Source organism: Tachypleus tridentatus, chromosome 7 (genome assembly GCF_004210375.1).
Source record: "Tachypleus tridentatus isolate NWPU-2018 chromosome 7, ASM421037v1, whole genome shotgun sequence".
Classification (NCBI taxonomy): Eukaryota; Metazoa; Arthropoda; class Merostomata; order Xiphosura; family Limulidae; genus Tachypleus; species Tachypleus tridentatus.
This window is the reverse complement of record NC_134831.1, coordinates 56,319,042-56,341,885: the sequence shown is the minus strand read 5'-3', so window position 1 is coordinate 56,341,885 and position 22,844 is coordinate 56,319,042. Positions and strand designations below refer to the sequence as shown.

Here is a 22,844-nt window from a genome sequence, read left to right as displayed (position 1 = left end):
GTATTCTTATTGAAATGTTTGTTATTGAGGGTGGAGAATGTGTCTGTGACTCTGATAGGACCTATGACCAATCCTGTGTCATTGCAACATGTGATCACATTTTAAGGGATGATTGTATTTTAGATAAATTCTAGCTTGGATATAACCTCTTCTATACACTAGGGTGTTGTTAGCAACAGTTAGCACATAGCAACTGGTTTGACTGTTAAATGAGCTAGATCCATGATGTTGAGGCTCAAGAGAACTGACAAGAGTGGTAATCCTTAAGGCATACCAGTGTTGATGGTGATCTAAGTTAATTATCAGCTTCTTTACCTCACAATAGCTATTCTGGTAGTTAGTGTAGCTACAGTTTACCTTATGCATGCTAAAATAATATCTGTCTTGAGCATTTTGTCAGCAAGAATAGATAGGTGTACTTTGTTGTAGGCATCTTTCAGATTTAAAGGTATTATAAAAGTGTTCATTACAGTTTCAACTTATTCCTTATATTAGCTGAAAATTTAATACCACTGGTCCAGGGTTCATTTCCACTGCAGTGTCTACTTAGTGATAATGGTAGTTATGATTCAGTCTGATATGCATGTCTTTTAACAAAAACCTTCTCTAAGATATTGTTAATGATAATTTGTAGGATTATTTGATGGTCTTTATGAAGAGAGTAATTCTTCATAGGCTTGGATAGGAATCAGTTTGTATCCCAGGAACTTAAACATGTTGGCTTCTGTAAGATCTTTAAAGGTGGAGATTTCCATGCCATCCTGGTCTATAGATCCATCTTTGTAGTTCATCCATGCTAAAGATGACTTCCATATCAGCATGTAGTTCTACCTCAGGTAGGGTCCATTCAGCTTAAGCCTCCCCTGCATGCCATCATTGGAACATTGATTAATGTATCTGAGCATAAAAGTTTTGCCTTGGTCTTCAGGTGTTTGGTGTGGAGTATCATCATCATCATCAGATAACATCATATTTTGGGATCCTTTGACAGATATAAGTTTGTTGAAGTAAAAAAATAAACTTTGGCTTTTTTGCAAAATTTATTAATTTTATTTCACATTCTTTGGAAGTTAATTGCATGTAGAGTGCAGGATTTTTTTTGTTAATGCAGTTCTTATCTACTGTGCCTAGACTGGGTTGTTCCTTATCTGCATAAACATAGCCATTATTTGATTTTATGTTTTCCAGGGTTTCTCAGTATCACTATTTCATTATTATGAGGCTTTCCTTTTGGAGAAGTAGCTGGATTGATTTTGTTCAATGGTGGACAGATGCTTGAAAACACAAGCAATTCTAGAAAGTTTGGTGGTGCTTTATGTATTTCTAGATTGTTTTATGCCACTTTGTTATTTTGTGATTAATATGAAGGAACATAAATTGTAGGTAAACTATTGTATAATTAGCTAGAGTGGTGTCTTGAAGTTTTTAAAAGAACTCTTTTAAATAGCAGAAGTATAAAGGTTATGATTAGCATTTAGATATTAATAAGGTAACAATAGCTTGATAATTCCATAAAACCTTTTTTCATTGTTTTCCTCTGCATGTACATGTTTATTTAACAACATACGAGATGTTGTGAACCTTTTTTCATATTGTTAAGATGTTTGTAAAATTTATCTATAATGTGTTGCTTCTTTTCTTGTGAACAAGCTTACACATGTGACGACTATGTATCTTTAGGCACAATTGAACCTAACGTCTAAACCTTGACTGTATTTGGTTGTAACAGTGATGCTTGTTTTTAAAATCCATAAACAAACAGTATTCTATAATACACAGTTAGAATATTTATTTAAACTGATCATCAGTTGTAAAAGTCACTCAACATGTTTAAATGTGGTTTTACATCATCTTCAGTAACTGTGTGCTATCTAAGCACAAATGCTGTGGGTCATATGACTACTGGTTTATATTTCAAAAACGAAAATCATGCCATGCACACATTTTCCAACCATTCATCCTTATTTAAGATCAAATTATTTTTGCAGTGTTTTATTATTTTAGTGATTTGTCTAATATTTCTAGCAGTTATATATTGTTCAGTTGATTAAAAATAACTGTTATGTCCCACTTGTTGAAATGTCAGTATAATTTACATGTTTAGCTGTCACAATGAATGAAATTAGTCAAATATTAAATAAAACTAAATATTAGATAAATCTAATGGAAGAAAAAATGTAGATAAAAATAAATACGAATGTCATCATTCACACATTAGTCAAACAAGAATAAAAAAACTTAAAATTCAGAGTAAAAGAATGTAAAACAACAACAAAAAAAAGATTGTTTTGGCTCAACTGAATAATATGACTGCTAGAAACATTAGAGAAACTACTGAAATAATGAGACACAGCAAAAACAACTCAAGCTTAAATAAGGATGAAGAGCTAGAAAACCAGAAATTGTGTAGATGGCATGATCTTCTTTTTCAAATATAAACTAGTAGTCACCTGACTATGGTTGTTCTTATATAGCATACAGTAACTATTTTTCATGAAGTGAAAACACATGGAAACATGAAGAGTGACTTTTACAACTGCTGAACAGTTTAAATAAAGTTTGTAATTGTGTATTATAAAATAATTTTCAATTGTAGATTTTAATGTTTAAGATATATCAACACAAGTTCCTTGAATTTTAATCTTTTAATATGACTGAGTATTCCAGTTGCTACTAGAACTTTTATAGAAACAATAAAATTATACAGCTTTTTTACATTTGTTTTTAGGGCTTACCTGGTTTACCAGGATCTCCAGGACCCAAGGTCTGTTGTCATTTTTGTTTAACATTAGGCTATGATAATTATAAGTAAACCTTCAATGGGATTTTTATTGGGATTTATTAATTAACTTTACCAATATATGAAAATGTTACCAGACTGAACTTAATTCTTACTTAAATTTTTCTAATGCCTTATTTTTGAATTGGGTATCCTCACTATTAGCTGTATTTTCAACAGTGCTATAGAATGCTAGTGTATCACACCTCACTTGTATGGGAACAACTACTGTAACCAAAATAAATTAGTAAATTTGATTATTGTCAAATTTAGTAAAGTTGGAAAAGAGCTAACTGATTTGTAAAGTTTTTAAATACATGGTACATTCCAGTTAAGTTGGAAACATAGGTAGGGAGTATGCTGCAAATAATGCTATGATTTTTTTTATGACAATCAAGACTGCTGACAAGTTTTTAGCCTATTTTATAAGACCAGCTATTAGATATACATGACTGTTTTAATTTAAGTATACTTTGAGTGTTAAATTTAGTTATTTTTAGAAATAACAGCTTATCACAGGTTTATTTATGCAGTCCCCCACTGGTATAGCAGTAAGTCTACGGATATACAATGCTCAAATCAGGGGTTTGGAGGACTCAGCAGATAGCTCAATGTGGCTTTACTATAAGGAAAACACACACACATACACTTGCTTATGCAACTGTGATAATCATATGTTGTGTAGATATCATAGCCTCGTAATTTTTGTATTATTACGTAAAATTTTCAGAACCTTCTAAGTTTTTATTGAGCATTATTACATCATAATATCTCATAGTGTGTAGAAAGTTGTAGGCCATAGTTGAACTGTCTATAAATATGCATACAAAATGTAGTTTGACCAAGAAAGACAAAGTTACATAGATAGATCTAAAATGTATAGGAGTAGTTTCTAAGTTCGATTATCACAAGTTGTGTTGTAATAATAGAGTACAGAAGAATAACTTGTCTTAACAACTGTATTCTAAGATAACTGAAGAAACCTTTGTGGAATTTTGTTGAAAAGAAACAAGTATCTAAAGCTCTGGCTACAGTTGTTATAACCAACATCATAACATAAGTGAAAGTAAATTATCACTGATTGTATTGTGACAACAGAGTGGAGGAGAATTATTTGTCTTGTCAATTGTGTTCTAACATAACTAAACCAGACTGTGTGGACTTTGATGAAAAGATATAATTATTTAAATCTCTGGATACAGCTGTGGTGATTCACTGTGTAACAAACATTTGTTCATACATCTGACTTGTTTTAATATGTTGTTTGTTTATTGTTGAAATTTATTGCCCAAAATTACAGACACTTACTGTAAAGAATCTGGTCCACACGTACACAAATACCTAACACCAGCATATGGTATACTGAAAACTAAAACTGATATGTTTTGGATTGTGTATACCTTGTAACGTCCACATAAAAATAGAAATATTTTTTGCTAACTTAACTATCTTTTTTAAAACAAATAATTTTGGTTTAAAACAATTCCTGTAGGGAGACTATGGAACAGTGGATTTTAAATTGAGAGGATATGGAGGGATGCAGGGGCTAAAGGTAACAAGAAACTTCCATAGCCTAGCAAATTTCTAATATGCATAATGAACTGGCTTAACTGTTTTATGCAGTGTCAAAGGTAAATTTTCTGGTATGCTTGTTGTAGATATTTGTTGTCACAATATATTTTACTTCCTGTATAAACCTTTTATTAAAATATAGACTGAAAGTTATTGTACATAAGAACATATAATTGAACTCTCACTGATATAATATTAAAATTAAATCAATGTATAAACTTTAATGATAATTCTAAAAAATTAAGTTAATGTTTATTTTTCTTGTATGTTCAGTGAGAATTCTTTATTAATACAATACATGAAACTTTTATGAGAATAATAGAAGATCAGAAATGGATTAAGCTTATGTGATGTCTGAGATAATACAATCATGAATCTGTCCTCCCAAGATTGCTAATCATTTTTGTACAAAATTAAAATTTTCTGGCATTATCATCAGAGAATTTTTTCATTCATGAAACTGAAGCTTAATGTTCTTGCTTCAGTTGGACATACAGGTTAAAAAAGAGTAAATATATTTTATTAATTTTGATTGTTTGTTTTAAATACACATACCTATTTATTTTGACAAGTGATTGGTCAATCTAGCAAAATATTTCTTTCCCAGAAAGTTAATTTGATGAGGGAACTTTCAGTCTTTTGATTTAGAGTTTCTGGAGAAACTACAGTTAATTTTCTTAATATTTTTTGTTACATTGTATGTTTAAGAGAACATTAAGAAGGTTCATTTATCTTAGGGTTCCCGTGGCCCTACAGGTCTTAAAGGAATGGTGAGTTAAGTGCCAATACAGTTCTATATCAAGACTAACATTCTGAAATGGACTTATTGATGTGATAAAAATTTGTTAAACTGCTTATGTGAATTTTTTTTAACATTGTATTTATGTATAGCTTATAAGAGCAATGTCTTATACTAAGTAGTCATTTCCAAAGTATAAAATGATTTCATTGGATTCATTAAATATATTCTGTTAATACTATAACTATATATATAATTAACATAAATAATGAAGTATATCAGTTAATCCATGAAAAATACTTGTATGTTCTACAGCTACATAAAACAGTAAACTGCAGTATCAACTTATATTAAAATAGATTTCACTCATAAATAATGTTTAGAATTACATATTAAACTTTTATTATACAACTAAACATTATATGGTAAAACTTAATGTCACTTTTAAAATAATTTACACATCAGAACAGTAATTGTCCTGTTATTTGAAACTAGCCAGGTGAACGAGGAAAAAGAGGCTCAAGAGGTCCTTCAGGATCTACAGGAATGCCAGGTACCAAAGGACCTTCAGGAATCCCAGGAGCTCCTGGAACTAAAGGCTCATCAGGCATGCCTGGACTTTCAGGTCCTCCGGTAATTTTTGCATCTTAATTAATTCATATTTTTAATATAACAGCTCAGAAATTCTAAATTTTTTTGCTTTTACAATTGTTATTTGAAATATATTTGAGTTTTGAATTTCCTGTTATAACAGGAATGATTATGGTGCTATGAAAATTAATATGCTTCACATGTTTAGATATAGTTGTGATGAAACTGAATATATATATATTGATTAGGTCGACTGGATACTGAGAAATTATTGATTACATAGTAATGTTAAACCTCTCAACAAGTCAGTGTGAAATGACATAACAAGACTGGACATGAAGTGTCAAACATAACAAGTAATAATGATTGAAATGTTATAAATGTAAGGAACTTATCTCTTCTTCAATACCTTATTTTGAGGTTGTTGACTGGAACAGATAGTATGTTTCAGTGATGACGAGAAACCCACTTGTTGAGAAATTTATATGCAAAAACGGCTTATTTGGGTTGAGAAAATATTTTACATAGAAGGTCTAAACATTGTTCGCTCTTCTATGTAAAATATTTTCTCAACCCAAACGAGCCGTTTTTGCATATAAATATAGTATGTTTGATTTGATAGTAGAAAAGTACTTAGGATGTAACAGTAAAAAACTTAAATTCAGTACTTTAGTATTTCAATAGTTATTTACTAATTTTTGTGAGACTATTACTTTATGAAAAAAAATGCACAGGGTTTGTTCAGTATTTAATTTCTGAAAAATCCCACGAGTGTGCTTTCAATTAGGTTTCAAAAAACTTTTTTTTTACTTTGAGAAAAAACATTGTCTAATCCTTAATTTTTTTTTTTTTTTTCACAGGGAAAACATTTTGTAGCAGAAGAAGTGAGAGAGATCTGTACTGCAGTTCTTCAAGGTAGTTAATTTTTGTCCCAGAAAAAATAGTACTGTTTTGGAACTTCAAGGCTATTAAATTTTTTCTTGTGTTATATGTGTTACTCTTTCATGTAACACACACTTTTTTTTATACAAGTATATATGAAGCTCTAATACGTTTTCATGGTATATTTGACATTTTACTCTGTTTGCTTTTCAGTTCATATATTTGCAGAAACCTCAATACTTTCATATCTTGTGTCAGTTGTCAAACATGAGGTTTATTGAGTGGCAGCTACAGACCACTCTCAATCGTTTACTGAAGTGGACCACAGCAAATAATTTTAACTTTTTTTTCTCTAAAACAGTTTGCATGCACTTTTGCTGCCAACAGGTATTCACCCTGATCCTGAACTTTGTGTCTGTGAAGCTGTGCTTCCTGTGGCCCCTGAGGTAAAGTTCTTGGAGCTTATCTTTTGACTGTAAGCTGACCTTTGTACCACAAACAAGCAGCTACAAGTCAAGTGTACAAGGGCACATAACATCCTCCATGCCCTCTTTTCCATATCTTGGGGAGCAGATCGATGTTTCGTGCTAAAGATCTATTGTGCCCTTATATGATCAAAACAGAATTATGGGCCTCTGGTCTATGGCTCTGCCAGGACCTCAGCCTTGAAGATGCCTGACCCTGTTCTTCATCAGGAACTTCAGTTCTGCATGGAGGCTTTCTGTACTTCCCCAGTCCAGAGTTTGTATACAGAGTCTCATGAATCCACTGTACACATCTGCCATTTGCAACTATTTTTAATGTATGTTCCAAAACATCAACCCTTACTAAAGCATCCCATGTGCGATTGTGTTTTCTTTTCTCGGTGGGCCATGATTTTTCAGAACAGACAATTTGCCATTGTTCCTTTTGCCTTTGTATCCAGGTGCAGTTGGGTGAATTGGTTCTGTCCTTGGTTGACATTTCTGTATCCACTGGTCAGCCTAATCCATCATGGCTTATTCCCATCACCAAGTGTGATCTTTCATATGAGAAAGTCAGATACTCCTGATTGGAAGTACTGTCTTCTATTTGCTGAAGATCTTTCAAACCATCTTTCCATTTCCATTTATGCAGATGGTTCAAAATCATGTGACTCTATGGGCCTTGTGGTTTGGTGGTTGCACAGAGAATCCTTTCTACACTTTCTGTGTTCACTACTAAATTGTATGCCATTTCTCTTGTCCTGGATCACATAGAAACTAAGCAGTACTCAAATTATACTATTTATACTGACTCATTTAGCTTTATACTGGCCATGAAATCCCTTCCTGTTAGTTCTCCCCTTGTTATTGCCAATATTCAAAACCAACTGGCACACTTCTCATTAACATCTACTCCTATCCAGTTCTTCTGGACACTAGCCACGTTGGTATTCACGGTAACTGTCTGACTAACACCACAGCTAAGTCTGTCTGCTCTGGTTCTATCACTGCTGTACCTGTTCCATGGTCCTCTATCCAAGGATTGGATAGAGTTCCAGTTTGTAGTCGACTTGGAATGAGCAACGTGATGACAAGCTTTTCCAGTTAAAACTCTCTATTGGAATTTGGCCATCCTGTTTCTGTAATGATTAGAAGGAGAAAGTTGCCCTAACTAGGCTACACGTTTGTCACAGTTTTTCAATTCATTTTCTTTTATCTAGGACTGATGCACCAATGTGTGGTCTGTGTACACTCAAGTCGTAAAAGCCCACATTTTATTGTCGTGCTGTTGTTACAACTCTGAACAAAGGCACCATTTTAGACGTTTTATCCACATGTATTTTACCCCTGATCCTTGACAATGTCATTAGCATGGTGACATTATCTACCTTACAAATGTTTTTAATATTTTAAAAAAAATAGCCCTTTTTAATGCTATTTAAGTTTTTAATTCAAAAATTAGACTTTGTTTTGATTTAACATGATTAATTTTCATAAATGTGAATAATTTTGCTTTATTTTTAATTTTTTAGCAGTTGTTTAGTGCAGATAGCCTAGTTGCTTTGTGCCATAAAATACCAATCAATCATCGAAGACAGTTTAACCAATTTTCAGGTATATTGTATAGAATATAATCTATCTACATCATGCACTGCTACTGTAAAAAATTGGAATGTTTTTATTTTTGTTTTCTACAGAATGGATGGATGAATTAACAAGTGGTCTTCAGGGTCCACGTGGTTTTTCTGGCCATGGAAGGCAGGGTACACCAGGTCTGCCTGGAAAACAAGGAATTCCTGGTAAGCTCAAACATAGTGTTATCTGTATGATTGTCTAATATCTACAAGCAATGAACCAAATAATAGATTGTGCTTCACATTTATTTCTTACTACTATAAACAACTTGTTTGTCTGAATAATTCACAATAATAAATTAGTAGCACTAGTGCTGTATGCTCTTAAAATTTCTATATAAATACAGGATTACTGTTTTATTAAAAACACTTCAAAACACCATAAATATAATATATACTTTCATTTCTAAATGAATTTTACAAACTTTTTATTTTTAAGTTTTTACTATTTTTTTATTGAATTATGTGTGTGATGTATATTATCAAAGGTAGAATCATTCATCTATCAGTTATTTACTTTATGAACTTAAGGAGACCCAGGAAGTCCAGGTTTACCTGGAAAAAGGGGATTTATGGGAATGCAAGGGCTACCTGGTTCTCTTGGACATGCTGGTTCTAAAGGTAAAGGAATAGATGTTTTTTTTAATTTGACAGAGTCATAACGTTGGATATAGTTTTGTTTTCGGATTAAAATTTATATACTGGTGTTAACTATGTGATTCTAGTTGTAAGATGCTTGGAGATTTAGAGAAAAAAGGTTTTATAAAAGTCGTAATGTATACTACATTTCATCATTTATTGTAAAGGTTTACGAATGTTCATAGAATTTCTCATGATGTATGGAAATAATTAATATATCCAATGCTACAACACTGCTAAACTAGATTGTAAACGTTAATAATTCTTTACTTAGTGTCTTGTGAAAGCACCACAGATTACCTAAACAATTTTTGTTGGCAAATAGTTCAAATACACGAGTGTTTTATAGCACAAAATCTTCAGAATTTAACATGTCTTTACTTATCCATAAAGGAAGTACGTAAATCTGAAACCATAGAAATAAAGTTCGTGAATTTAGTATTTGACATTAAAATCAGTTAGTCCAAAATAAAAGTGTTCTTACTGTGTTACTTATAGTGTATCTTTAGGGCTTTGTGGTAATTTAAGGTTAGACCAGTCAACACAACAATTAGAGATTTGAGGACCTAATATGTAGAATAACAGGTGTAGTGACTTGTTATAGATGGAATAATAGAAGACATTGTTAAAGTTGAAATAAAAAATAAACACTACCTTTTGAGGGGAAACATAATGGAAAAGAATACTTAATCTGTGATATGGTAAGATGATTATTTCTTTGTAATGGTAAAGTCAAATGTGAAAATGAATTAAGGAAAAAACTATGTAGGGTGAGAAGCAAATGCAAGGTTAATAGCAGTGAAGCTTATCACATAGATATGACTTCACCAGTAAAACTTGGATCTACCAAGTTAAAAACAAACCTGGTTTGAAAGTGGCAAACTACATTTACAATACATTTACTGTCTCCAACTGGCCAATCAGAAAATTGGATTGCACAAGTACCTTTGCACTCTGTGGCAGTTTTAAGGAAGTTGTCTTTCTTCAAGGTAAAGTAAAATACATGAAACAGTAGATAAGATCTTTGAATAGAGCAACTATAAATTGAAAATAATATCTTGGACTGAATTTAAGACATGACCTCAACCAGATTTAGTATGTTTGAAGTCAAAACTAAGACAGAAATGTTTTAGTTTTTCAGGTATGAAATGTACACCATAAGAGAGTAAGATGTATAGTACTTGCCTACTACAGTTTGCTAATTTTTTAGCAGTTGTTTGGTGCAGATAGCCTAGTTGCTTTGTGCCATAAAATACCAATCAATCATCAAAGACAGTAACTATGTCAAGTAAGATAGTAACTATGTCAAGTAAGACAGTAACTATGTCAAGTAAGACAGTAATTATGTCAAGTAAGATAGTAACTATGTCAAGTAAGACAGTAACTATGTCAAGTAAGATAGTAACTGTGTCAAGTAAGACAGTAACTGTGTCAAGTAAGATAGTAACTGTGTCAAGTAAGACAGTAACTGTGTCAAGATGAAAAATATTTTTGAGCTGACTTTATAAACTTCAGAATTTCACACATGTTTACTGTTCTACATGGTTACAAAATAAAATCAACAACACTGGTACATTTTCCAACAGGAGAGAAGGGTGATAAAGGAGAAAGAGGCTTGGAAGGAGTGGGCATTGAAGGACCAATGGGTATTCAGGGTATACCAGGTAAGTTTTTTTGTTTTTTTTTGCCATATAGCTAATAATATGTATTTAAGTTTGTTTAATGCTTTAATGTATGAAATACTTAAATGTCGTACCTCAACATTACTTACTGTACTCTTTCAAACTTGCTTTTACGCATGCTAATTAAAAGTTTTTGTTTGTTAAATTTACATATACATTATAAAACTACTTGGTCATATAGGACCAGTCCTTGATATACTGTACAAGCTCTTAATTTAACAGCACACCAGTCAGATGGAATTTATATACTGGTTTTACAATTAGGACTTCTTAACCTTGCTATCTCAAGCTTTGTTATATGGAGGTATGTTAGTACAGTTCTGCATTATTATGGCTGAAAAAGTTTAACTTATTATTTCAATGGTCTAAATAATTATCTACTGCAGTATTGTTTTTATTTTGCTTTTCCAGTTTCATCAGAAGAAATTACCTTCCAACATCTGGACATAAATAGTGAATAACCAGTTATTCATTAAATGTTGTTGACTAAATCATCCTCATTTTCTTTGATTTTAATATTCACTACACTGATGAAACTTGCAAATAGAGTTTGATCCTTTCATATGTATTTCCACTGCTGTGTAGTTTTTTCTTTCACAAATATTTTTACCATTAGTTTGTATTTTACTGTACCCATGGTTCATATGCAGGTATCTGCATTTTTGTGTTGACATTGTTGGATTTAAACGGATACACATAATACCAATAGCAATAACAGAAATTTATGTGATGCATAATCATATAAAATTAAATGTTTCGTTTATTAACAATATAATATATTTTTATAGGTCCAGTGGGACCTCAGGGTTCCAGTTTCTCTGGCCAGACAGGTGAAAGAGGACCATCAGGAAGGCAAGGTTTTCCTGGAGTCCAAGGTCTTGTAGGTCCATCAGGACCTCCTGGCTATTGTAAACTCTGTGCATAATTACTGACTACTAACTTCTACAGAGAGAGACACAAAACTCAAATTAAATTAACCTATTATTGTGTATTTCATAGACAAATTTGAAAGACCATTCACTATGAAGAACCACAAAATGTTTAATAGAAACATACAGAAAGAGAAGTGCTAACTCTAACAATGGTATTATGAAACTGTAGTTTTCAAATAGATTAATATTTTGAGAAACAAAATTTGAACATGTCTGATTGATTAGTACCATAAGACAAAAGATATATCTAGGAATGATATGGGAAATAATTAACTGAACGTGTTCAGAAAATATTCTGTATTTCTATCTAAGGATGTTATGTTGTACATGCACTCAAGTGTAGACACTGCCAAACCTTATTTAAGGCATAAGCCAGCTCTAAGTCATTCAGAATTTATCCTTGTATTGTGTATATTTTATAAGTTTTTTGACTGTTTAAACAGTACAAATTCATTTGCTGTATTTACAAATAAACTGCATTTTGCTTGTTCAGAATATCTTTGGGTTTTGTGTAAGAGTAGTTTTTAGTGTTTTAGGCTAAATAATGTAAAAATTAAAAAAAATAGGCTTGATTATTAAAAATGCAGCTATAAGTTTATATGACTTAAGCTCAGTCAAAACACTAAAGGATGTCTTGGAATGTTGTTTGAGGGCAAGAGTCAAATTCAATGATCTGCCACTGAATTGGTACTTTTGTGAAGAAGGAATGGTGCAATGTGCCTGATATCTGCCAAAATTTCTTTCAAAGTTACTCATGGTTTGTGCCATGATTGTTGCCAAATATTGGTCTATATTCTATTAGAATATATGATTGGAAGTTAAGGACGTTTCATATTTCCTTACCATTCCAATACTTTTGATAATGTTGTACATGTGTTACTGACAGATATTTGAGGACAATGTATATAAATTTCATTGAATTTTACAGGGATTAAAAGGAGCTTATTAGCTCATCAAGGATGTCAGTTTCATCTCCCAAGTATAACCATACCTTACTACTTATGTATTCATACAATCTATCCTTGAACTTGGTTAAATTCACTGTTCCCACAATCCTTAAAGGCAGCTCATTCCAAAAGTCAACCACCCTGTTTGAAAAGTAAAAACTATCTAAGCTGCAGATGGCTCCTAAACTACCAAACTTTGAATTTATGCCCCCTTGTCCTATTGTTTTTATTGCTAAACAGAAAAAGTTTGGATCTCTGTTATCAATAGCATTAATAATCTTAAACTCCTCAATCACATCTACTCTAACACTTCTTTTTTTTATAAGAGAGAACGGTTTGAGAATTTCAACCTCTCCTTACATGATAACCCTTCTATCTCAGGCACCATTCTTGTAACCCTCCTCTGAACTATTTCTAACAATTCAATGCCCTTTCTAAGGTAAGGAGTCCAAAACTGAAACAATACTCTAGATGTGACCTAGCTAGTGACCTATACAACGAAATTATAACCAAGTTACAAAAATCTTTTCAAGCAATTGAACTTGCTGTGTCAATCAAAAAATCACTTTTATTACACGTTCATGAAGGCCTTATCGGATTGCTTAAAATGGATTTCATTCACCTATTCTGTGTTTAAAAATCTATAATGACTATATTTCAGAATTAAAACTCTTGCAACTGGTAAATGAACAAACAAATTAAGCCCAAAGGGTTCTAGGAGAAGAAAAATTATTTAATAATGCCTTATGTAGAAAGAAAATTCAAATTGACATTTTAGACTGTGAATTAATTATGCTGAAATTTAATGTTATTTGAGTAAAAGGTTTTGTTGATAGTTGACTCCCATCTTTACTTTACAAGCAAACAATATCACATGAGACGAAACGTGTAGTGAAAAAATATTTTGTTATATTAAAACTATTTTAAATAATTAATTTTCTTCTAAATCCTTCCAAAATTAAAAAAGTTTCTAAATCTGTTGCTGTTATCTTATTAAAAGAGTACAATGTTATGTAAAGATCAAACAACAACTACATGAATAATTTGAAGTAATAAATTTAACCTAAGTGGTTTTTGTTTTGGTATAGTTGGTAGTCTAGGTAGATGGTTTTGTTTTAACCATCCAATCTGGTAATGGTTGTGACTGAAAGACAGCAATATTCATCAATATTGCAAGGCTTTCTTTTTCAGATAGTATACCGCTTTTAGCTGGTCCACAAGTGAACTCTTGTGATGACATATTCAAAAACTTAACATTTGGTAGTATGGGTGATAAAACTTCTCTTTGATTGGCTGATGTAGGACTTTTTCCATCACTTTTACATTTCTCTTTGGCCCATTCACAAAGAACATTCCATAAGGTAATTTCGTTTAGATCAGAGTAAATACTTGGGTAGTTGATTAAGCCTGTACGTCTGCTTCTACGTTCTCCCTGCATGTAGGAACGTTGAGTTTCAAATAACTTCTTAATGACATTCGTTGATGCAGTTCTGAATCCAGCACTTTGAATATACTTACGAACGTTGTGTAAAATGGTTCCAAAAGCTTTGTTAAAAAGGTTTTCGTCTTCAATATCTAGAGCAAAGTCACACACAATCGAAACGTTGGCAATTGAAATTTTTTCTGAAATAAGATTTAAACATGATGTTTTGAGTCCGTCAATCAAGTATTTATCGGCTGCATAATATATTTCTGTAGCAAAACTTAATGTTACTCTCGGGAGGTTCCGTCCGTACATGTACCTTGAAAAACAGGAACTATGATAATGTTGTAAAACTTACATACAGAATTACATTAAGCATAATATAAAGTCAGTTATGTCAAATAATAATAACTAGACAGCATACAAAATGTTCAAACCTTACGGTGACGATATATGTCAAAATGGAATGCTAGAAATGTATAAATAATGGATCTGAGAACAATATAATCTGATTAAAGAAATATTACTATGGGAAGCATAACAAATATATATATATACAGAATATTATACTTGCAAAGTAACATGAATTTGACCTTAGAACATAGTATAAAATAAAAACTTTAGTTTCAAAATATGCATGTTCGGTAACTTACCCATTTTGTAAAAATAGAATAAATATAATTCAATAGAGTTATTCAATACTTTAAATAGAAATATAATCTTGAATTATTTGGAATAAAAATCTAGGCATATTTTAGCTTTTATATATAATAATCTCGTTTTCGAGCATTTAATGACATACAACTTCTATTAAAACAATTACATTTGATTTATTTTAATGATCGTTTTATTAAACATTTAAATCAATTTTAGCGTTTTAATTTATTGCCCCCCTTTAAAATACCACCACCGACTCGGCATGGCCAGGGAGGGTTAAGGCCCTCGACTCGTAATCTGAGGGTCGCGGATTCGAATCCCCGTCGCATCGTCGTTAGGGCGTTATAATGTGATGGTCAATCCCACTATTCGTTATTAAAAGAGTAGTCCAACAGTTTGCGGTGGGTGGTGATGACTAGCTGCCTTCCCTCTAGTCTTACACTGGTAAATTAGGAACGGCTAGCTCAGATAGCCCTCAAGTAGCTTTGCGCGAAATTAAAAAAACAACAAAAGAAACACAAATACTTACATCAGCAAGTATTCAAACACATCTGGAGTTATATCCACGATTTCTACAGTGTCTTTTTCTTTGAGCTGGCCAAAAAACATAGCCTTAAAGACGTCACTGGACATGGAAAGTATCAGTCGATGTGCTTTGAAAACTTTCTTACATTTTCCTTGTCCAACACAAAATTGTACATCACTTAAATCGTAGCAATCTTGAAACATGTTTAACTTTTCTAGAATCCATCCCTAAAGTACAAATAAAGGTAATATGAATCTAAGTTAACAGGATCCATCAGTAACACAATATTGGAGTCAATAAAAATTGAATGTGATTGGAATAAGTGACACCTTTGTTTAAGACGTTTTAATTAAGTTCAAAAATAAACTTCTATAAAATTAGTACGTTTATTTTCATTGTTACTGAAGTTAATAAAGGAAAATATGTCTATTGTTTTTATACATTAAAAGGCAAATAATCTTTTATTACAAATAAAACCACTAAAACGCTTTAACCTATATATAAAGTGCCAATTTTCTAACCCGCATCCATATTTGCGTAAGAGATGAATATATTTTGCATAAAAAAAGCGAATACGGTTGACTGATATACAAAAATTATTTCAGTTAATAGGGAATTACTGTGTTGGTAAGGGTTAAGTTTTGATATGCATGCGAATATCCGCAGTAAAAATCATACTGAAACCGAAACACTGAGATATATGCATTTATCTGCTTTTTTTTCCCTTTTCTAACTAACATATAGATATATTCACTTAAACGTCTCATACCTTTTTCATTTTTATGTAAACTTTAGATACTGCAAGGGCTTTCCAACCCACAGAAACTTGTTTCAGCTTGAGCCTATGTTTGTATGGTAACTAAATAATTGCACAGTATAGTCGGAGTTGGGTAAACTGAGGTTGTCTTCTTGTTGCATGTTGTTTGACGTACATATTGTAAAGATTTCGATATATTGCCCAAACAATAGCTTGACTAAAAATTGTGCTAATTTGTATCTTTTATCTCGTTTTTATCTCGTGCGGATGTAAACTGTATCCTTCATATAAACTTATTCTACTCTTTAGTTCTTGCAGTAAGTGAAAATTTACTACAGGAAATTAAGAATTTTTATGAATAAATATTTTGTTATATTTATTCGCTTGCACATTTCTGTTACTGTGTTTACCTTAATAGCTGTATAATGTTTATGAAACCTACGTTTTGTTGATATTGACAGTGATAAATTATCCTGAATACAACACTTTCACTTACATTACGTGTGCGTGAAGTAAGAATCTCATGACGAAATTGTGTACCGCAGAAAATATAAAAAACTGTCAACATCTCAGAAAATAATTTTTTCTGAATTTAACAGATAAGTTTAAAGCAAGGAATCCGAAATATCAAGAAATATTTTATGTCAAAAAGCAAAAAAGCAAACGTGAGCTATAAAAACCATAACATTTGTCCTAAAAAGACTTGAGACGTCAAACTGAACCAAAATAAAAATGATTTTTCTTGTACGAAACAAACTTACATTTTGATTGATACTATACTCTTCTCTTTCTTGTTCATTCATGTTCACGATGTTGGTGACCGAAAAGGTTAAACAACCTTGTTCAGAAGTTCTTCCAATCATTGTTGCCATCTCTTATACCATGTAAGGTTACTTAATAAAACAGGAATTTTGGGCACTCTTATAACACTTCTATTTCTACAACTCGTTCGGTATGTTGAAGGAAAATGGCAGACTGGTTTCAGTCGCTCAGTGTATTTAGTCTACTAACTGCGAGTAACGAAAACAGAACCAGTTGAATGGTTATTGTAAAACAAAACCGTTGCCAATTCGATCTCGTAATCTTAAAACATGAAATGAAAAGCGGCAGTATATAAAAAAACAAAAAACAAAATTGTTCTTAAATTTAATTGTAGTCTTGAAAATCTAACTAAAACTAATACTATATAAATTATGAAATAACCACCAGCTGACAAACAATATTTAAAGCATAAAATATATAATTCTATTCTACAATATATTTTTGGTTTTTTTCTAAACCAAATGTTGTAATTTTAACTTCTAAACTGAAATAGTTTTGCATTTATTTATTATATCTAAAGAAAAACACGATTTAATCACATTTACGTCAAAACTGATTTTCATGTAAACTCATCTCTATCCCACTTGAGAACATATTCATCAGGGATCATGAAATTAGTTCAACATAGGAAGTGCGATTATAAAAAATAAACAACCTTTTAATAATTTATTTTCACTTAGATCCTTTAAAATGATGTTTTCTGTTATTTTTTTGAGAATAAAAACAACTTTCTAGAAAAATAACCTAATAAAAAAGTAAACTGTTTATGCAGCAGCCTCCCGAAAGTATGTAAATTGAAGTTTTAAGATAAAGAATGTTAAATATTAATATTAACCCAGTAATTTGGGAATAATGTTGTAAGCCATATTTTTGTATTTTACTAAGAAGAAAACTTATGCTTTGCAGATGAAACATTTTTTCTTTGTGCATTTTTTTATTTGAACGAACAAAATTTATAAAATATTAAGCAGGCTGTGTATTTAAGTCAAATAAACAGTTAAGTGACCTACCTAAACTACTCACGTACGAGGTTAGGAACGTTGAGTTCTGAACGAATTTGATGGCCGTGTAGGGCGTCTCAATGATTTCAAGGTTAAACCGAAGTGGGTTTAGCCTATTTCACAACATGAAATACCATTAAACACTTCTAGTACAAAAGAAAGTTTGAGCCGAATGGTCTGATCGAAAATTATTTATCTAGTAAAAGACACCCGATGTAGCAACGCTTTCAAAACCTGAATATCCAAGTGTTAAAACGAAACATGATGACAGTACCATAGTCTAAGAGTCCATATACAAATCTAGAAAATAACAAACAAATCTATAATATGTACACATTAGCATGAGAGATGGGACTCTGGATATACATATGGCGACGTCACCCGTATTTTTCTATCGCTAGTTTCGTTTATTCATAGTTTAATGAAGTTTAGCAAAAATGATAACACTGTTCATACTCTACTATTGTTAATTATATTTTTGTGTGCTTTTAAAACGCTTAAAACATTCTCACCGATCTATACATGAAAGCAGAGACGTTATGTTTAATTAATGTCAAATGTTTCTTTGCTTATCATGATGTGACACGCATGGCCAGGTGGGTTAAGGCATTCGACTCGCAATCTGAGGGTCACGGATTTGAATCCCCGTCGCACTAAACATACTCGCCATTTCAGCCATGAGAGCGTTATATAGTTACGGTCAATTCGACTATTCGTTGGCAAAAGAATAGCCCAAGAGTTGGAGGTGAGTAGTGATGACTAGCTGCCTTCCCTCTAGTCTTGGATGGATTCAGCAGATAGAGCTAATGCTATTGGGAAAAAATCGATTAATACGTTATAATTACATCATAGGCTGGACTTAGCATTATTTTTACCAAATAATTCAAAAGAGCCCACACAAAAATAAAACTGCTATCAGAAATGTTGTTATTTTGGTGACAATAAAATAGAAGCTTGACTAAACTTGAAAATGACAATACGGTAACAATGAAAAACTGAAAAACTATGCTGAAGACGACACAACATTGTATGCAGAAGATTATAAAGAAAGAAACTGAAATTAGAAGAACGAGACAGAAAATTGATGAAAAAATAAAAAAGAGGAAAAGATTGAACTGACAAAATGTTGTTTTGAAAGTATGAAAAAATGAAAACATGAAATAAATTTACAGATAAAGGAAAACTGTACGTTTTTTAATAAATATTTTGTTACAAAACTCATAATCAATTACAAAATCTATAACAACTGCTCTTCTTAATGTGTTTACAGTTTCATTAAAGCGCAAGTACGTGCTAATTATACATGATCATTGTGACTTGCGAGAAAGGGAATACTCATTACATTTTAAGAATGTTATTAATCGTTCATTACTTAACGTATTAAATGAAGAATATTAATTAGAACACGAACCGTTTAAACGAGATGATGACTGAAAAGTTAAGCATTTTATATACATATATATATACAAAGTATAGAAGTCTTTCATCAAACTTACCTGGATGAATATTTCGTACAAAACTATTTTAGTTTAACGGAAGTCTGATTATAAAACCGAAGTTTAAAGGTTCGGTAACATAATTTAACTGATCACGTGATCACTTGCGGATTACTAAGAGACAATGTTTGATAACATATCATACAAGGTTAGGTGAATTAGTGCATATGTATCTGTACCAGCTAATAAGAACTTTGTCACTTTGAAAAGTTCCAAGTGTTTACTTCATCTAAATACAGCTCTGACCTTGTTGATAGAAAAACTTTATGATCTTAATGAGCATATTATAAGTAGAATTAATTTATAATAATTCAGAGCTTGCAAATAGATACTGACTAGACCAGAATTATCATTTATAAACAATACAGTATTGGTGCTGAACTACAAAACTGATACAGAGATATGAACTAGTGTTAGTAAATACAGACAAATTATTTCAAATTTTATATCATGAACAACAATTTCACCTCACATACAGTAGGTTATTTATATACAAAGGTAGAATTCATAAACACATTTTACAGAAGACGCTTCGCGTGACTAAAGAAGAAGCACAATTATACGAAAAATTAAATTACAATAATTAAACTATAGTGAATATCGGACGTCAATTGACGAACTAAGAAGCTGGGGAGAAAAAGAAAAAGTCAGAAATCTATTGCTTAAATAACTGTTAATCCGACCACAACATTTTAATAATAAATTGTAATATGTAATTAACAAAACTGATTGAGTACTGAATATAAAGAATTTTATTAACTTGCTAAATCAACCTTTACTACTTGTACTGTCATTTAAGCACTTTTAGAACTATCTTGACTTCTAATAATCAGTGATGTCGAGAAAACCCACTTGTAGAGAAATATATATGTAAAAACGGCTCGTTTGGGTTGAGAAAATATTTTACGTAAAGGAGCGAACAACGTTTCGACCTTCTTCGGTCATCGTCAGGTTCAAAAAGAAAGAAAAAGGTAACTGACCGGAAACTGACCATATGTTTGAAAGGAGGTTGTGTAACTGAGTGTCGGAATGTAGAGAGCGTGCTTAGATGTTTGAATGTATACATTTCGACACTCAGTTACACAACCCCCTTTTAAAAATGTGGTCAGTTTCCGATCACTTACCTTTTTCTTTCTTTGTGAACTTGACGATGACCGAAGAAGTTCGAAACGTTGTTCGTTCCTCTATAAAATATTTTCTCAACCCAAACGAGCCGTTTTTACATATGTATCTTGACTTCTGTGATAACCGATGGCGTGTACGTCGCAGTCTAAAGTACTGCGCCTTTTAACTATCACTGAATAGGATACTAAGGCCTGCGATGATGTTATTGGGAAACTGATCCATTTGAAAATCTGGGTGCATACATAATTAGAAATCTGAATATTGGGTGTTATAAAGTGAGTTACTTAAAAACATTGTCAGTCCATTTCCTGATGCTATTGCGGTAATATAAAGTAAACCTGATTTCTCAACAAGAATAAGATAAGCAAAATTACAAATAACAGCAGATTCGGTCAAGAAATAAGGTGAATTTTCTGTAATTGATAACTTGACTAAATTCCTTTAAGTGCAAACTGACAAGTTTGCACAAGTTCGAATAATTTAAGAAAAGCTTTTGTTTTCATAAACAAACAGAAAAAAAAGTGTGTGCGTACCTACCTAGACGAAATGACGAACCTTTCTATTGTGCTATATCTAAATCCAAAGTTTCCTCATCATAAAGGATAATCTCCAAAACACTAAACACGTTGCACTTTTCAACAGTCCTCACATGACAAGAAAGTACACCTGCTTACAAGTGGTAAACTCACTTTCTCAATCCAGTAACGGCCCGGCATGGCTAGGTGGGTTAAGGCGTGCGACTCGTAATCTGAGAGTCGCGGGTTCGCATCCCTGTTGCACCAAACATGTTCGCCTTTTCAGCCGTGGGGGCGTTATAATGTTTTGGTCGATCTCACTATTCGTTGGTAAAAGAGTAGCTCAAGAGTTGGCGGTGAGTGGTGATGACTAGCTGCCTTCTCTCTAGTCTTACACTGCTAAATTAGGGACGGCTAGCGCAGATAGCCCTCGAGTAGCTTTGCGCGAAACTAAAAAACATCAACAAAAAACAATCCAGTAGACAACATCACCTTGTGATTTCCATTGTCTCACAACATTGGTTGAATGATACACTTAGCTAGTCATAATTGGCTAGCAAAGGATATTCCGTACAATTCACTACTGTCGTTCAGCATGGAAACTAAATAGCTGAATTTTTTTTAAATTCATGTCATTAAAAGAGGTAGAAAACATATGATATGCTTGGATATCACACTTTTCAAACTTTGTTTCTTTCATCATTCTCTAAACTGAAAATAGAAACTGATCTTTAAATGCTAAAGAAAACACTTAAAATTTATTCCTAAACGTCAAAGCATGATAAATAAAAGGAAATATAATTTACTACTTCTAAAGGTAACAGGTAATCCAAATTGTAATATTCACACTGTATTCTGTTATATCCAACAGACTATAAAATGTTAGGACAATTAAACAACTGGAAGACTTCACCATGACTCTTTGTTTTAAGAGCTATTGATTACTATTGGAAATATAATGTATAAAGTGTACTGAAGAGTTACTTCTCGATTTTCAAAGCTGAAACAGTCATCCGTTTACTTAAAAAAATGATTAAAAGGAAATAACTTCCAAGCTTTCTGAATTAATGGGTAATAAGGTACAATGCAGGGGGGTAACTTATTTTTCATGGTGGCCATAACTGTGGCTAATGAAAACAACGCTGGCTACACTATTAAAAAAAAATAATAATAAAAATTGAAAGTCGTTAGTTTAATCAAAATAATTGCATTTCAACTAACCTTCAATGTGAAAATTGATGGTGGTTTTCCTCAACAAGTTTCGTGAAATTTGGCTTAATATCTATGCTCAATGAGCATCTTAGGTCTGCCTCTAAATTTATGTCAGGAAGCCGAGATCTGTATCTAGACTTGAGAAAATCTAGTTTAGAAAATGTTGACTCACACATCCATGTAGATATAAACATGAAAAATAATTTTGAAATTGTTATCTTTAAATTGGAAGACTCTAATTTATCAGAATAGTGAGTCACATCTCTCTGATAAAACATTTTTCTTTAACTTTTATGTGTTCTACACTTTGCAAGGTAAGCATCTCATCTTCAAATCCACACTTATCCAAAGACAAAAAAGATGTAATTTCCTATGTGAAATTGAAATGAATCATGCAAAAACTCAAATATCAATTTCAATTTTTTTTTAAATTCGGAGTAACGTGATTC

At 31.9% G+C, this 22,844-nt stretch overlaps 2 protein-coding genes across 19 annotated transcripts in view; one reads left to right on the top strand and one right to left on the bottom strand.

Moving 5' to 3' along the window:
• The window catches only part of LOC143255719 (uncharacterized), a 106,192-nt gene extending 93,787 nt beyond the window's left edge, over positions 1 to 12,405 (top strand). For all 7 annotated transcript variants that reach the window (XM_076511820.1, XM_076511818.1, XM_076511819.1 and 4 more), the window contains 9 exons: positions 2,729 to 2,764; positions 4,272 to 4,331; positions 5,089 to 5,121; positions 5,586 to 5,723; positions 6,542 to 6,596; positions 8,725 to 8,826; positions 9,193 to 9,282; positions 10,887 to 10,964; positions 11,771 to 12,405. In XM_076511820.1, the coding sequence (XP_076367935.1) occupies positions 2,729 to 2,764; positions 4,272 to 4,331; positions 5,089 to 5,121; positions 5,586 to 5,723; positions 6,542 to 6,596; positions 8,725 to 8,826; positions 9,193 to 9,282; positions 10,887 to 10,964; positions 11,771 to 11,907 (729 nt within the window). In that variant the 3' untranslated portion in view covers positions 11,908 to 12,405. The remainder of the gene's footprint in view (positions 1 to 2,728; positions 2,765 to 4,271; positions 4,332 to 5,088; positions 5,122 to 5,585; positions 5,724 to 6,541; positions 6,597 to 8,724; positions 8,827 to 9,192; positions 9,283 to 10,886; positions 10,965 to 11,770) is intronic.
• Positions 8,683 to 20,474, bottom strand: LOC143255720 (BTB/POZ domain-containing protein 6-A-like). 12 transcript variants are annotated; one of them, XM_076511822.1, is made up of 6 exons: positions 20,317 to 20,473; positions 19,544 to 19,657; positions 18,057 to 18,160; positions 16,986 to 17,307; positions 15,471 to 15,694; positions 8,683 to 14,603 (listed from the first exon to the last, which is right to left on the bottom strand). In XM_076511822.1, the coding sequence occupies exons 4-6, from the start codon at positions 17,094 to 17,096 to the stop codon at positions 13,958 to 13,960; spliced, it is 981 nt and encodes a 326-aa protein (XP_076367937.1). In that variant the 5' UTR covers positions 17,097 to 17,307; positions 18,057 to 18,160; positions 19,544 to 19,657; positions 20,317 to 20,473; the 3' UTR covers positions 8,683 to 13,957. The 12 variants fall into 12 exon arrangements, with proteins under 12 accessions (XP_076367937.1, XP_076367947.1, XP_076367948.1 ...); XM_076511832.1 differs by lacking the exon at positions 19,544 to 19,657 and having other exon boundaries at positions 16,986 to 17,234; positions 20,304 to 20,474; XM_076511833.1 differs by lacking the exon at positions 19,544 to 19,657 and having other exon boundaries at positions 16,986 to 17,234; positions 20,317 to 20,474.
• Positions 20,475 to 22,844: the final 2,370 nt, after the last annotated feature.